Source organism: Platalea leucorodia, assembly GCF_965183815.1.
Source record: "Platalea leucorodia genome assembly, chromosome: 12".
Taxonomy (NCBI): domain Eukaryota; kingdom Metazoa; phylum Chordata; class Aves; order Pelecaniformes; family Threskiornithidae; genus Platalea; species Platalea leucorodia.
Genome location: NC_138834.1, coordinates 13,440,280 through 13,452,827, shown reverse-complemented (window position 1 = coordinate 13,452,827; position 12,548 = coordinate 13,440,280). Strand labels below are relative to the sequence as shown.

At 53.2% G+C, this 12,548-nt stretch overlaps 1 protein-coding gene across 3 annotated transcripts in view; it reads right to left on the bottom strand.

Moving 5' to 3' along the window:
* Positions 1–12,548, bottom strand: part of NOS1 (nitric oxide synthase 1) — a gene marked incomplete at both ends in the record, with an annotated part of 39,075 nt that overhangs the window by 6,088 nt on the left and 20,439 nt on the right. For 2 of the 3 annotated variants that reach the window (XM_082325416.1, XM_082325417.1), the window contains 10 exons: positions 702–840; positions 1,263–1,437; positions 1,666–1,782; positions 4,686–4,744; positions 5,183–5,287; positions 5,724–5,868; positions 8,783–8,868; positions 10,023–10,217; positions 11,000–11,101; positions 12,192–12,366. In XM_082325416.1, coding sequence (XP_082181542.1) covers positions 702–840; positions 1,263–1,437; positions 1,666–1,782; positions 4,686–4,744; positions 5,183–5,287; positions 5,724–5,868; positions 8,783–8,868; positions 10,023–10,217; positions 11,000–11,101; positions 12,192–12,366 — 1,298 coding nt within the window. Of the gene's footprint in view, positions 1–701; positions 841–1,262; positions 1,438–1,665; positions 1,846–4,685; positions 4,745–5,182; positions 5,288–5,723; positions 5,869–8,782; positions 8,869–10,022; positions 10,218–10,999; positions 11,102–12,191; positions 12,367–12,548 lie in introns of all 3 variants that reach the window. The other variant, XM_082325415.1, reaches the window with a different exon arrangement.

Genomic DNA, 12,548 nt, shown 5'->3' with positions numbered 1-12,548 from the left:
CCACGGTGGGTTCAGCCCTTTGGACTGGAGCTGGCTGATGCCAGCCGCAGCAAGCAGACCATCAGCTTGACCACCCTCTTGCCCCCATCTCCTGCAAAGCTTCAGCAAGCCTGGGGCATCAGAAACCCCATGGGGGAACCAAACACGTGTCCCTTTTGTTAGTGACTGAGGAGGGCTCCGAAACCACCTGCACGAGGCGCGGGGACGTGCCCTCACGTGCAGGCATGCACCTCTCGCTGCCAGTACCACCTGGCTGGTAGCAAAGAGCCTGAATTTGGGAAGAGCTAAGCCAGTGCGGCAGATCATCAGCTGCAGGAGCCGTGCTGAGGGGCCAGGTGTCGGTGGGCTGGACCTGCCATTGCACCGCAACGCTCAGCGGAGCAGCATTTGGACAAAGCAAGCTTGGAAAGCTCCCAGGTTTCCAGCTCTTTGCTTCAAAAAATGGGGTCAGGAGGAGGTAGATCAGATCATATCCCAACATCTCTGTTACAAATACAGACAGGGACCAGCCAGAGGGGCCTGAGACCATCACAGACTGCTCCTTGGGCATGTGATGGCGGGGAAAGGCAAGATGAAATGCTGGGAATTTAACACAGAATAAGGAAGGAGATTTGACCCCTTTGCCCCCAGTTGAGCCCGCTATGTCTTCTCCTCCACCTGCCCCACGCCTGGAGTCCTCCGGGGTGACCCCGTCTTCATACCTTGTGTGAGTTCCGGGGCTTCAGCCACGTAGGTCAGGCGAAACTTGCTCCTCTTCCAGCTCCGGTCATTGCTGATGAGGGAGTTGTTTGCTTTCTCGATGTTGACGTCGTCCCCCACACAGAACACGTCGCACGCTGCCTGCAGCACGCACCAGGCTCTCAGGCATCTCCTTGCTGCCCCTGGGCTTTCCAACCGAGCCCCACGACTCCCCTTGTCCCACCCGCCTCAGCCAATACATGGAGGACATACACATGCACACCCCAATGGTGCAGGGCTGTACTGGTGGCCATGGGCATATCTCGTGGTGCCCTCCTCCCTCAGGCATCTGGGATAATGCAGGAATTCAACGTAGCATTCACTCTTTGGCAGTCAGCACAAACCAGAGTGTCAGCTCCACCAAAATGTGGACAACCTCTTTATTGTGGGCCAGGGTGATGGACGGGTGTCCCAGTGTAGGGAAGGAGAAGCTGGGTTTTAATCCAGCTCTACCAGCAGCTTTGCTCTATCCCTGTGTCCTTCTACCCCCTGCTCCTCCCTGGAGCACAAGGGAAGCGGGTTACCTTGAAGACCTTCTTGGCCCAGGTCCTGAAGGACTCCTCTTGGCCACAGAGCTCATCCCCTTCTCCCATGCGTAGGATCCGCTCTCCACCCAGCTCCTCCAGGAGAGTGTCCACCGCCCGGGCAAAGGCGCAGAAATGGGGGTAAGCACGCGACCCCAGCCCAAACACGGAGAACCTACGGAGATGTGACACAGCTGTGGCTACCGAGCTGGGAGGGACACCGATACCTCCCCCTGCCACACCACCATGGACAACACCAGCATGAGGGAGCATGGAGGGATCTGCGCATTGCAAAAATACATCATGTGTTAGGTAAGAGCTGCGGCAGGAGAAAGAGGCTCTCTGCAGCACCAGCTCCATCTCTGTCCCAAGAAATTGCTGCCTCCCACCCTGTCCTATTTACCTGACATTAGCCAGGGGCCCCGTGCTTTCAAAGTTGTCCCTGGAGTCAGGGCCATCGCTTGAGGATTTCCGTGCATCCGAGTAAGAGGAGACGCTGTTGAAACGGACCTTGTAGCTCCTGCAAACAGCAGCAACATCAAGTATTACAGTGGTGATAAATGTGCGTGTGGTTCCCACCAGGCTGCGTGCTCAGAGGGGACTGGATAGTGAAGGAGACCAAACCAGAGCAGGGTCAAGCTCAGGGCTCAATATTTCATGAGCAGGCACCATGATCAGTGGCTAGAGCAGAGAAATGTGCTCCTATATGCCATAGCAGCCTGTATGTTGCATTCCCCCAGCTGGACCTGGTCTGCTCCATGGGGTCCTCCAGTCACATCCCAGTGGGTTGACCCAGGTGTTGGCCACCATATTGTGCCCAGCGGTGCAGAGCTGACAGGACCTTCAGCTTTACCTGTCCTTCCCTGGTTGCACACAAGGTCGGGTATATGTCTGAACAGATATTCTGAAGGTTTTTTCATTCATAGGAAATAAAAAAAAAAAAAAAAAAGCAGTGAGAGAAGAGGGGATGAGGAGGGGGAGGGGGAGTGGAGAAAAAAATCTGACAACAGCAGAAGTATTTCTGAATTGAACCATCTTCAAAAATTGCTCTACACAAGAGTTTCTAAATATACTGCCAGAGCAATGAAGCAGTAGTGTGTGGATGAGTCACAGCAGACCTCCTGCACCCAGCACACCACGCAGAGGAGACAACCCTTGAGCAAAATAACTGCCAGGGTCATAGAGCCCTGTGCTCCACCTCTGCTCCGGAGCCTCCTCTTTTCTGCCCAGACCTCTCATGCTATTCTGCTTCCCTCCATCTGGATGGACCCACTTCTTTCTCCACTGTCCCTGGGCCATGTCCTCACCCCAGGTTACGTGGTGAAGGCAGGGCAGCACAGCCCACCAGTTTAGATGGGCATGAAGCCCACATTCCCCACTTGGGTGCTGGGCCCAAGGTTGGGGTACCAGCAGCTTTTGCTGAAATGAATAGGTCCTTGTGGCAGGGGAATGACTGTTGAAGGATGGGCTGCATTTGAACAGTGGGTCCTTAAATAGGAATGGCTTATGAATGCTTCTGAAAACCCTTGGGAAGCCCTTGCTGTAAGACAGAAGAAACCAAACATACAACCATAGCAAAACCCCTGGGCTGTGGTCTGAGAGCTACGACCGCAGCGCCCTGGCAGGCTCCTTGAGACACTGTGCCTTAGAGAGGCCACCGATCCCCACCCGGTGGGGTCTCGGCCACCCTCAGCATCCCCGGGTGGACACGGAGCTGGGAGTCCATGGGGTGTGTGGGCAGGAGCTGCTCTATCCAGCCCTTTCCTACAGATGCCAGGCTGACCCTGCCCTTCTTCCCCAGACAGTTTCTTCCAGGCCATTTTTTCTCATTCCAAAAGCTTTTTTTCATGCTTAACGTCAGCATCTCTTCCTACTATCCAGAGCCATGACCTCTTGGCCTGTCCCGGGGGGGCCACAGGGAGTAATTTATTCCCTCTGCCTCTGCAGTCACCTTTTTTTGTATGTGAAGTCTGCTACCGCACTGCATTTCTGTCTCCTCTTCTCCAGATAAAATAGCTCTCACCCTTTTGATCTGTCCTCACAGGTCGCTGTTTCCAGCACTCTGACCTCTTTTGCTGTCAGGTAACCAAGCCACAGGCCGTCCTGCCTCTTAGAAACTCCTGCCAGTCCCTTAAATTACATTTAGAGGAGACTGGGACAGCCAGCACTGAGCTCAGATGCTTTTGAACTCATCAAATCTGCCTGGCTTGCCACGGGTGGCACCTCTGCACCCAACCCAACGTTGTAGCAACACAGTCCCAAAAAGTGAAGATCTCTGGAGTAAGAACCACGTGCAAAATGGCCCTTCTCCATCCAGACACCTCCAGGACAGCCTGCACGTCCCATTTTGTCAGCTGTCCCCATTAAGGCACGAGGCCATTAGAAACCTAATGGGTTTTCGGCTCGCGAGCCCTGCGGGGATCCATCAGATGACTTGGCTGCACAGCAAGGAGACCACTTCAGGGCTGCTGCGTCGCCAGCAGCGGAGGGGTACAAATCAGTCCCTGCCCTGCCCGGCGGTGTTCGTCACCACTCTGCAGCCCCGCCGGCACTGCTCTGCACTGCCCAAGCAGAAAGTCGGGGTGGTTAAATTGCACTGCATCGCTGGCCAGTGCTAATTCTGCCTTAATTAAGGAGCAGCCTTCTGGCAGTTGCGAGCGTCGCTGTGTTAACTCAGGAGAGACTCCAGAGCAGAGCAGTGTCCCAGTTAAACGAAATATATTGTACTTAATAGCTAAAATAATAGGAGGCCCCAAGTGATCAACACTTTGCTGGCTGCCCTCACTTCCCAGCCTCTGGGATGTGCACCGAGATGCTCCAGGCTCATCTTCCACCAGTGGGGGATTTTCTAAAACCCCAGACCCTGTCTTCAAGCTACCGGTTCCAGAGTCACTGTTACAAACATCACAGCCAGAAATTATAACAGCTCTTATTTTCCCTAGAAATATTTTCACATGATGCAAGAAGTGAAATCTGGTTCTCAAGTCCTCCCCCACCTACAACCACATAGCTGGGAATTCCTTTCTACCTCCAAGTCTTACTATTTTCGTGTCTCCTGGACAGCCCCAGCTCTCAGATTTGATGATTTTGGGGGAATTTCTGCTTTTATTTGTTTTTTTCATAGATGCCTGCCTCTTACAGCTGAAGAGAGAAGCTTTAAAATGCTAGCCCAGGGAATAACAAGCTGGAGTCCACAGGCATGCCTGACTCAGTGCTTTTGTCCTCCCTGGGACCTCCACCCGCTCCATCCCCTGGTTCTCCAGGCAGGTCCCATCCCTTGCACCTTTGCAAACTTGAAACCTGCATGGGGATTTCACACTCCCTTCTGAGAGGAGGAAAGCAGAGAAGCAGGCTGTCCTGGCTGCAGGGCTGCCTGCTTGCTGGGGTTGTGATGGGGAAGGGAGGGTTTTGGGGTGCTCTTACTTCCTCTCCTCCAGGTTGGAGTTGGGATTCTTCATCTCCATCAATGCACAGCCAAATTTCTACAGAGAAGAAATAAAAAAAGGCCATCAGTTTTGCCAGTCTCTGCAGGAAACGAAGCCGTGACCAAAGCCTGGGCTGTGGCTCTGCTCTCTGCTTGCTGTTCCCAGCAGCCTGCAACGCTGTTGTACAGGGCTGGACGAGGTCGTAGCTCCCCAGCCAAGGGGCTGGCACCTTTTGCGTGACCCTGACATCAGTTGTACAGGATGAATTTAGCAACAGGTTAGTTACTTGTCTCACAGCGGAAAATAAGTAGATATCCCTATTTCAGAGCAGGCTGGAGGCAGGCAAGCACAGCACCAGGTATCACCCAGAACCTGGACCTGTTTTGGGCATTCCAGCTCAGGCTGAGCAAAAAGAGGACGCTCTTCCCTGTTCCCCACCATCTCTCTTCCACCCATGTCCCTGTCGTAGGCACCCGTCCCTGCGCTCTGTCCTACCTCTCCATTCTCGGGTGGGTCTCCATTGCCAAATGTGCTTGTGACCACCAGGACCATGGTTTCATGCTCTAGGTGCACAATGTCATACTCGTCCATGGACATCACCTGGGAGCAACAGAGATGTTAGCAAGAGGCCCTCGGTGGGGAGCTCTACCACCAGCCAGTCTCCTGGGATGGACCCCAGTCCTCCTGGGGATGGGAGCAGCATCTCCTTGCTGACTCCATGCCAGCGCACTGGCAGAGATCTCCGCACAGGGAGGATGAGAATAAGAGCCTCAAGGGACATGGACAAACCATGGGGCTACCACCTGAGAGGCAGAAGACAAATGTATGCCACAATGCAGGAGCATTAACTGGAAATGCTATTCGTGTGCAGGCTTCAATCCAGACCCAGAAGGTCATACCCTGGGAGCTTCTGAAGACCGTTGGCAGCTGGGAAGCTCCACATGCGTTGAGCCATGTATTTTCCAACAGCCACGTATTTCCTTGGGCCACCCAGACGCACACATAATCTTGCAGAGGCTGGGAGCTAGTACAATACCTTGGCATCGAAAGCGTGCTTGAAGATTTCACACAGAGTTTTTGCATAGACCTGCGACTTCCCTGTTTCAGTGGCGTACAGGATGGTTGCTTTGACCCTCTTGGCCATGGCCTGTCCCATCAGCTTGGCTGAGAACTTCACAGCCCTAGGAAGCAAGAATAAATCCTGGTAGGAGAGCTTGCTTCCTTGTCAGTGCCTCTAGCCCAGACTATTCACACTATTTTATTTATTATTAAATGAACAGCCTGTCTTAAAAACTTGCAGCATCACTTTTTTTGTTGTTATATGCCAAACAGGGAAGCTATGGAAGAGTGTGCTCATCTTGACTTGTCAGAGAGGAAGACTGGATGGGAAAGTTTGAAAACAGAGCTGAAATACCTGAGTGGGTGTAAGGAGGAAAATGTTAAACCAGGTGTGGAGGTGGTCTTTCTGCAGGGACAGAGAAGCAGAAGAAGAATCAGGGGCAGCAGTCACTGAAAGCAGCAACGGGATAACCTCAAAGGAAAAGCTGGAGACCAACCAGAGCCCAAGCCACGGGAGGAACAGTGGCTTCTCCATGTCTTCATGTCTTTAAATCCTATCTGGCTGCCTTTCTGCAGGAGGTGTCCTCGCCAAGCAGAAGCACCCGAGCTCTGCACATCACACACAAAACCCCAAGACACTGAGAAGGTCAGACAAGGTTGTCTGTAGTCCCTTTGATTTGCACTCCAGCAACGCTATGAACTTTACTCAGAGGAACAGCCCTCCTGAGGCTGAGAGGTTGCACATTTATTTGAGCGTTTGCAGGGCTGCGTCTAGCCGGCTGCCTCCTGTGGCTGCAATCGTGACTGGATGCATTTGCTCCCGTTTTCCCCACTGGCTCAGCTCTGACAGCAGGGCAGAGGGGCCCTGAGAGGTCACTGGCCTCGGTGATGCAGCACTAGAAACACTGGCTCCTTGTCTATGCTAATGCTGCTGGATGGGTTGGCATCAGTGGGAGCACAGCGATGGGGGACAAGGGAGGCTGTCATCAGCCAGCTTTGGGTTGCACGGTGGGGCAGCAAGCCCAGTGTGACAGGTTTATTATTTTAAGGCCATTCATGATCATGGAATTTGGACATCAACATTATTTTTCCTATGTGCAGAATATTTTCACCTTTTCTAAATGGACCATCGAGCCTTTAAGTGGGGCCACCAGAAAGGCAGGTTTGGATTTAGCTTGGTGTGTTGCGATAGGGAAGGGGCAGTTTTCGAGGGGCTGAGAGAGCACAAAGCATCTCTGTGGCCTTTGCAAGCACAAGGGCTGCTTGACTCACTTTGACAGGGTGATCAGCCCCTGCCCCGGGTGATCAAGTTCAGCAGGACTCCTGCATCCCCTTCAGATGAGCTATGGGGAACAGAGATTGCAGCTGGACTGGTTACACTGGCAGGAGAAGGGAAGCCCAGCTCCCCCCTGCTCCTCCTGCCAGGGAGGGAAGAAATGCTTTAGGTTTGGAAAATCACTTGGGGAAAAAAAAAAGGGAGGCAAGAAGTTGAAACCGCCGCAGGCTGGTATGTCCTGGCTCCTCCGGGCAGCTCCCTCCACGTTGAAGTCAGCTTCAGGAGCATTTATATTTGCTGCTATACAATCACTCCTCAGCATCGTTCTGCATATTAAAGTTGCCCCTTTGCTTTCCCATGGCAGTAGTGTCCCCTGGCCCCCGGGGAGGGAAGGGGCAGGATGGGCAGGGGCTGCAGGTTTGAATGCTCTGATTTGGCCAGAACCAGCACAGCCTGTCTGAGCAGGCAGCAAGATCATGCTGCGACCAGTACCAAGTGCAACACTCAGGACTGCTGTGCTCGATCCGCCACTTGTTCAGCTGATTAGCTCAGATCCAGGCAGGATTAATGGTGAATTACAAAAATAATTCCTCCCCCCTACATCAGGAACAATGGAGATTTTTTTTTTTTTAAATTACCCACCATGCTCACATTTTTATAAAATCATTTATCAATCGCGCACACACAAATAAAAGCATTGTTTCTTCTAACTCAATGGCTCAATTAATCTTCCTGCGCTCTCCACCAGCCCCGGGCTGCAGCCCAGACCTGGGCACCAGTGTCAGCCTAAGGGGCACATTCATCAGCTGCTGATCGTGTTTATGGACGCGCCGTGGAAAATAGCTTACAGAAGCTGACAGCTGAAGAGTGGGAACAAACTGATAGTAGGGACTCGAGGAAACTGAAGCGTGGGGAGATGCTGTGAACAGCACAAGACCACCTGGCAGCCTGGCCACGGATACCAGGGCAGCCCCAGCCCTCCCCAGTCCTGGTCCAGGGCTCTGCTGCCATGGAGCCAGCAGCTCCTGCAAGAACCCCTCTGCCAATGGCCCACGGGGGAGGCATTCAGGCCAGCATCAGCCAAAGGGTCCAAATTACACTTCATTCCTACACCCCTGCTGTCTAGGAGCTTTGGCAGGGGAGAATTACTAGGGGTCAAATGGCCATGAAGTGCAAACCTCAGCTCAGCCCTGATCCATCTGCTACCTGTAGGGAGATTCCTCATTCCTGTCTCCCTCCTCCTTGTAAAGTGGGTGTTTGGAGGTTTAGACACGCGCTGGAGACAAATGCTCCTCAAGTAGCTGAAGAGTCAGTGAGCGACAGAGAAATATGGAGACAAGTTTCATCTCACTTGTGCCAGCATGTCCCTGACCAGTGATGAGTGATCTCTCTGGCCCAGGAGGCTGTGAAAGCAGAAAGAGGCAATGTGTCCCCAAGAAGTGAGAAAGCCATTCCTGAGCATTGAAGACCACCTTACTGGAGAATGAACCAGCTTGGGAGAAGACATTATATGCAACATCCAGTATTCACCTGGTCACACACCTTTTGGTGGTCTAATGGGGTGTTCAAGGGACTGCCTGTTTCTCCAGATATCCCTCCTGGCAGCTAAAGCCTTCAGTGGCCTGAGATCCAGGCTCACAACCCGTCAGTTCACGAACATCCGTAGTGTAGCGCTATCAAACAGCACAGCAAACAGAGCTGCCCAAAGTCAGGACCAGCCCCAAGCACTCCAGGGCTTTTCAGAGCCCACCAGTACTTACTTTGCTAACTTCTTAAAGCCAATGGCCCTCTTCTTGGTAGGCGTCCCGTTGACTCCTTTCCAAACGTGGGTGTTCCAGGGGTCCGGCTAGGAGAGAGAAGAGCAGTAGCGACTGATGCGCAGTGCTCAGAGCTTCGAGAACTGCTGTATCCACAGCACTGAGCGTTGAATTCCCCTAGTCGCAAGGGGGAGGACTAGCTGACCTCTTGACAGCTCTTGATCTCTTGTATAGGTCCTTGGAGCCCCGTGGGTTTCTTGGGGCAGTTGGGCAATGGAGTATGCAAAGAAAAATTGCAATGTAATAAACCTTGCTGGCTTGTAACAGCACCTGGCCAAATGCCTTCTCACCTCTGAGATGGGCATTAATAGAGCATGGGCAAAAAGAAGGCAGGCAACACTGGAAGGGGAGAGGTGATGGAAACGCATCCTTCCCCCTTCCCCAGCCCACAGGTTTTTTTTTTTCTTAAGAGGCCCTTTGGGAGGGGGAGGCAGCTGAAGCAAGGAACAAGCGCGCAGAAGTTAACTCAGTGCCCTCGCAGGCGGCTGTCTGTAATCATGGCCGGGAACCATCGGGAACCATAGAAATGAACAGACTGCTCCTGTTTTGTGATTGTTCCTTAAGGGCTCTTGACTAAAGGTCACATTGTGTGAAAACCAACAGAGCAGGGATGGTTGGCTAACGAGGACGTGTTTGCTTAGGGCCTTTTTTCCCATGGTCTGAAGTGTTAAATACTCCAGCACCAGCATTTAAGCCCACTGCTTGGCCTGCTGGGCAGGAGCCCCCCCCCCCCCCCCCCCCCCCTCAAACTGTTGGATCCCCAAGCTGGCAGGAGCCATCCACTCAAACTGCAGGCTGGAGGGAGGAGGGATACGGTGACTACCAGGTCATTTCCTCACCTACCCATCAAAGTGCAAAATTAGGCACTTCCAAAGGGAGGAGCTTTGCTTAGTTCCACTTCCAAGAGTAAAAGTTGGAGTCTCACCTTGTCCCATGTTCCCATGGAGGGGAAAGAAGCCATTGCCCTGGGGAAAGGTGTAACATCCAGGGGGTTATTACACCACATTAGGGGGAATCATGAATTGTACTTGTTCATGGACTTCACTGCCTCGAGGGACAGCTTGTTGAAGGGACGAGATGGTGTCCCTCTCCTTCCTGCATCTTCTGAGCTCCAGCTCCCACCCTGCTCTTGGCTATACCTTTGGGCATGCAGCACTGGTGGAAGGTAAGGTGCAGACGGTACCTGGTACTCAAAGGAGGGCGTGAGACGGTAGTTGAGCATTTCCTGATGGAAAACTGGGGTGATGCTGCCAGACATTGGCGGGACAATCCACACCCAGTCAGCAGGACAGCCTCCCCGGCATCGGTACTCGTTCTCCATGTGCTTGATAAAGGACTCGGTGGCTGAGTGGTGATCCACGATGGTCACCTTGTCGCTCTGATGGAGGGAGAAGAGAGCAGAGCCAGCAATGGTGGGTTAATACGGCCCAGAAGGCGAAAGCCGAAATTTTACATTTGCAGCTGCTTGACCCAAATATGCCTCACTCCCATGGTCTGACAGGACTGTAGCTTTGGAGATGACACCGGGTGGCTGCTGACCCTGGTCTTCCCAAGGAGCACAGGCACCAAGCAATGCCATTTTCCAGGGCTGAGAAGCTGCCCTTATCCTTCCTGAGTAGATGCGCTATGGGATGGCTGTTCCTCCTGTTATTTGTCATGGGCCAAGCAAAGACTAAGATGGCATGACTGGGATGGAACATCCCCTGCTCAGCCCCTTGGGGAACTCTTCCATGGCTTGCACAACTCAAGGAGCAGTTCTGATCCAGCTCTGGATCCCAGCTTCCACCCCCTGAAGTTGGGATGCCAAGGACTAGTTTTGCTACTCTACCTTTAAGTGCAAGCGAGAGGAGAACCTGCACCAATTCTCGCCTCATGGATGGCACAGAAGGGCTGGGTCTTGCCCCCTTGGTGCACTCCCTCTGGACCGGCAGAGCTCAGAGGCTGGTACTGATGTCTTTGCAACACCCAGGGCACAGAGGTTATTAAATTTCACTGCAGGCTCCTGGAACAGCTCAAAACTAGGAAGGCACAGCACAATTTCAGCTGGGTGTTATCAGCTGCTGCCATTGTCCTTGGGCAGATATCTCCATCCTTGTCCTATCCAATTCTTGTGTCCCTCAAGCCTGACCCAAACTCAGTGGAGTCCTGCTACTCAGGTACCTGGAAGCTGTACAGCACAGCAATGTTGATCTCCACCAGGGCCTGGTCCTTCCACAGCGAAGAAGTTTTCCTCATATCCAGATTCATTTTCTTGGCCACTTGCTGTAACAAAACATGGTAGAAGGTGAACACTTTTAATGGCCAAGAACCAAGGACTGAAGATCTCTGCTTGGGGAGAGGAAGCCAGAGCAGGGACCCAGGCTGACACAAGGCGCCTGCAGGGCAGGGCAGCACACTTGCAACAAAGGGCTGATGTTTTGCCTTCCTCTGAGAAGATGTGGTCCTGCCTTTTCCTTTCCATGACAGGAGCAAGGCCAGTCTGGCCTCCCTTCCTCCCCCGGGGCACAGGAAGATGACTAAATGCTGCTGAAAAGGGCCATCAAGAGCAATTGCACTTTGTGGGAGGAGAGGAGATGGGTGGGCCGGTGGGACAGCAGGAGATGGTGGTGATCCATGTCCTGGGAGGAGCAGACCCCCTGCACCCCTTCCCATGCCAGACCCCCTGCTGCTCCCAAATTCTGTTCTTTCTCAGATTGTTTCGTCTGCCTGGAGTCCTTCCCCCCAGACACTATCACAGATGGACATGTACACACACACACTCGCTCTCACCCCTTTGGTTTTCAAGTGACTGGGGAGGGATGCAGCCCCTTGGAAGGGCAAAGGAGTCACCCTTGTTGGGTGCAGATCCCCTGCACCAGCACCTCCCCATGGCTTGGCTTTGTCTCTGACTCACCCTGTCCCCAGAGTGGGAAGTCCCCGAGCCATGGCAGAGTGCTCCAGAGGGGCCAGCTGGAGGGTCTCCATGAGCAGGCATGCCCCTGAGGAGTCACCAAGTGCCTCAGGACCCTCTCAGCCCCTCTACGTCTTCGCACTTGACCTCAATCAAGCACATGACCAGGTGCCTGCTGATCCATAAGGTGCATTGAGAAGTCTATGGGGAGCTCAACAGGCATCACGCTTGCTGATACAGGTACAGCTGGCCCCACTGGACACAAAAAAACTTGCCAGTCCTTCACACCCTTGGCCATGTGGCTCCAGGAGAACATAACTGCTCTGTCTAAGGGATACTTGGATGTCCTGTACTCTCCCACCCAAGGCAACACTCTCCCAGTGTCCTGCCTGCTCCCCAGTAACTTCACACACAGCCACTGCACCCCAGGAGCGCCTAGCCTCCTCAAGGAGGGCGAATTACCTCCAGTATGTTGTAGCGAGAGTTGTCACAATAGTCCCGGACCCCAATCTCTGTGCCCATGTACCAGCCGCTGAAGGGGCAGGCAGAAAACTCCAAGCCACCAATCTCGAGGAGCATGTTGGAAACTGCTGGCAAACCATACCACTTCAGGCCCAGGTCCTTAAACCACTCAAACCTGCCAGGATACAACAGGGTTAGGCAATCAGCTGGACTTCCCCTGCCCAATACAGGCAGGGGAATGGGGGAGGTTACTTTGCTCCCAGCCACCAGGCTGAAGGACATGTGAGCAGAATGGTTCCTGGAGGCAATATCTCCCTTAGGGGCTGTTTATGGGGAGAAAGTGATATATCATGAGTG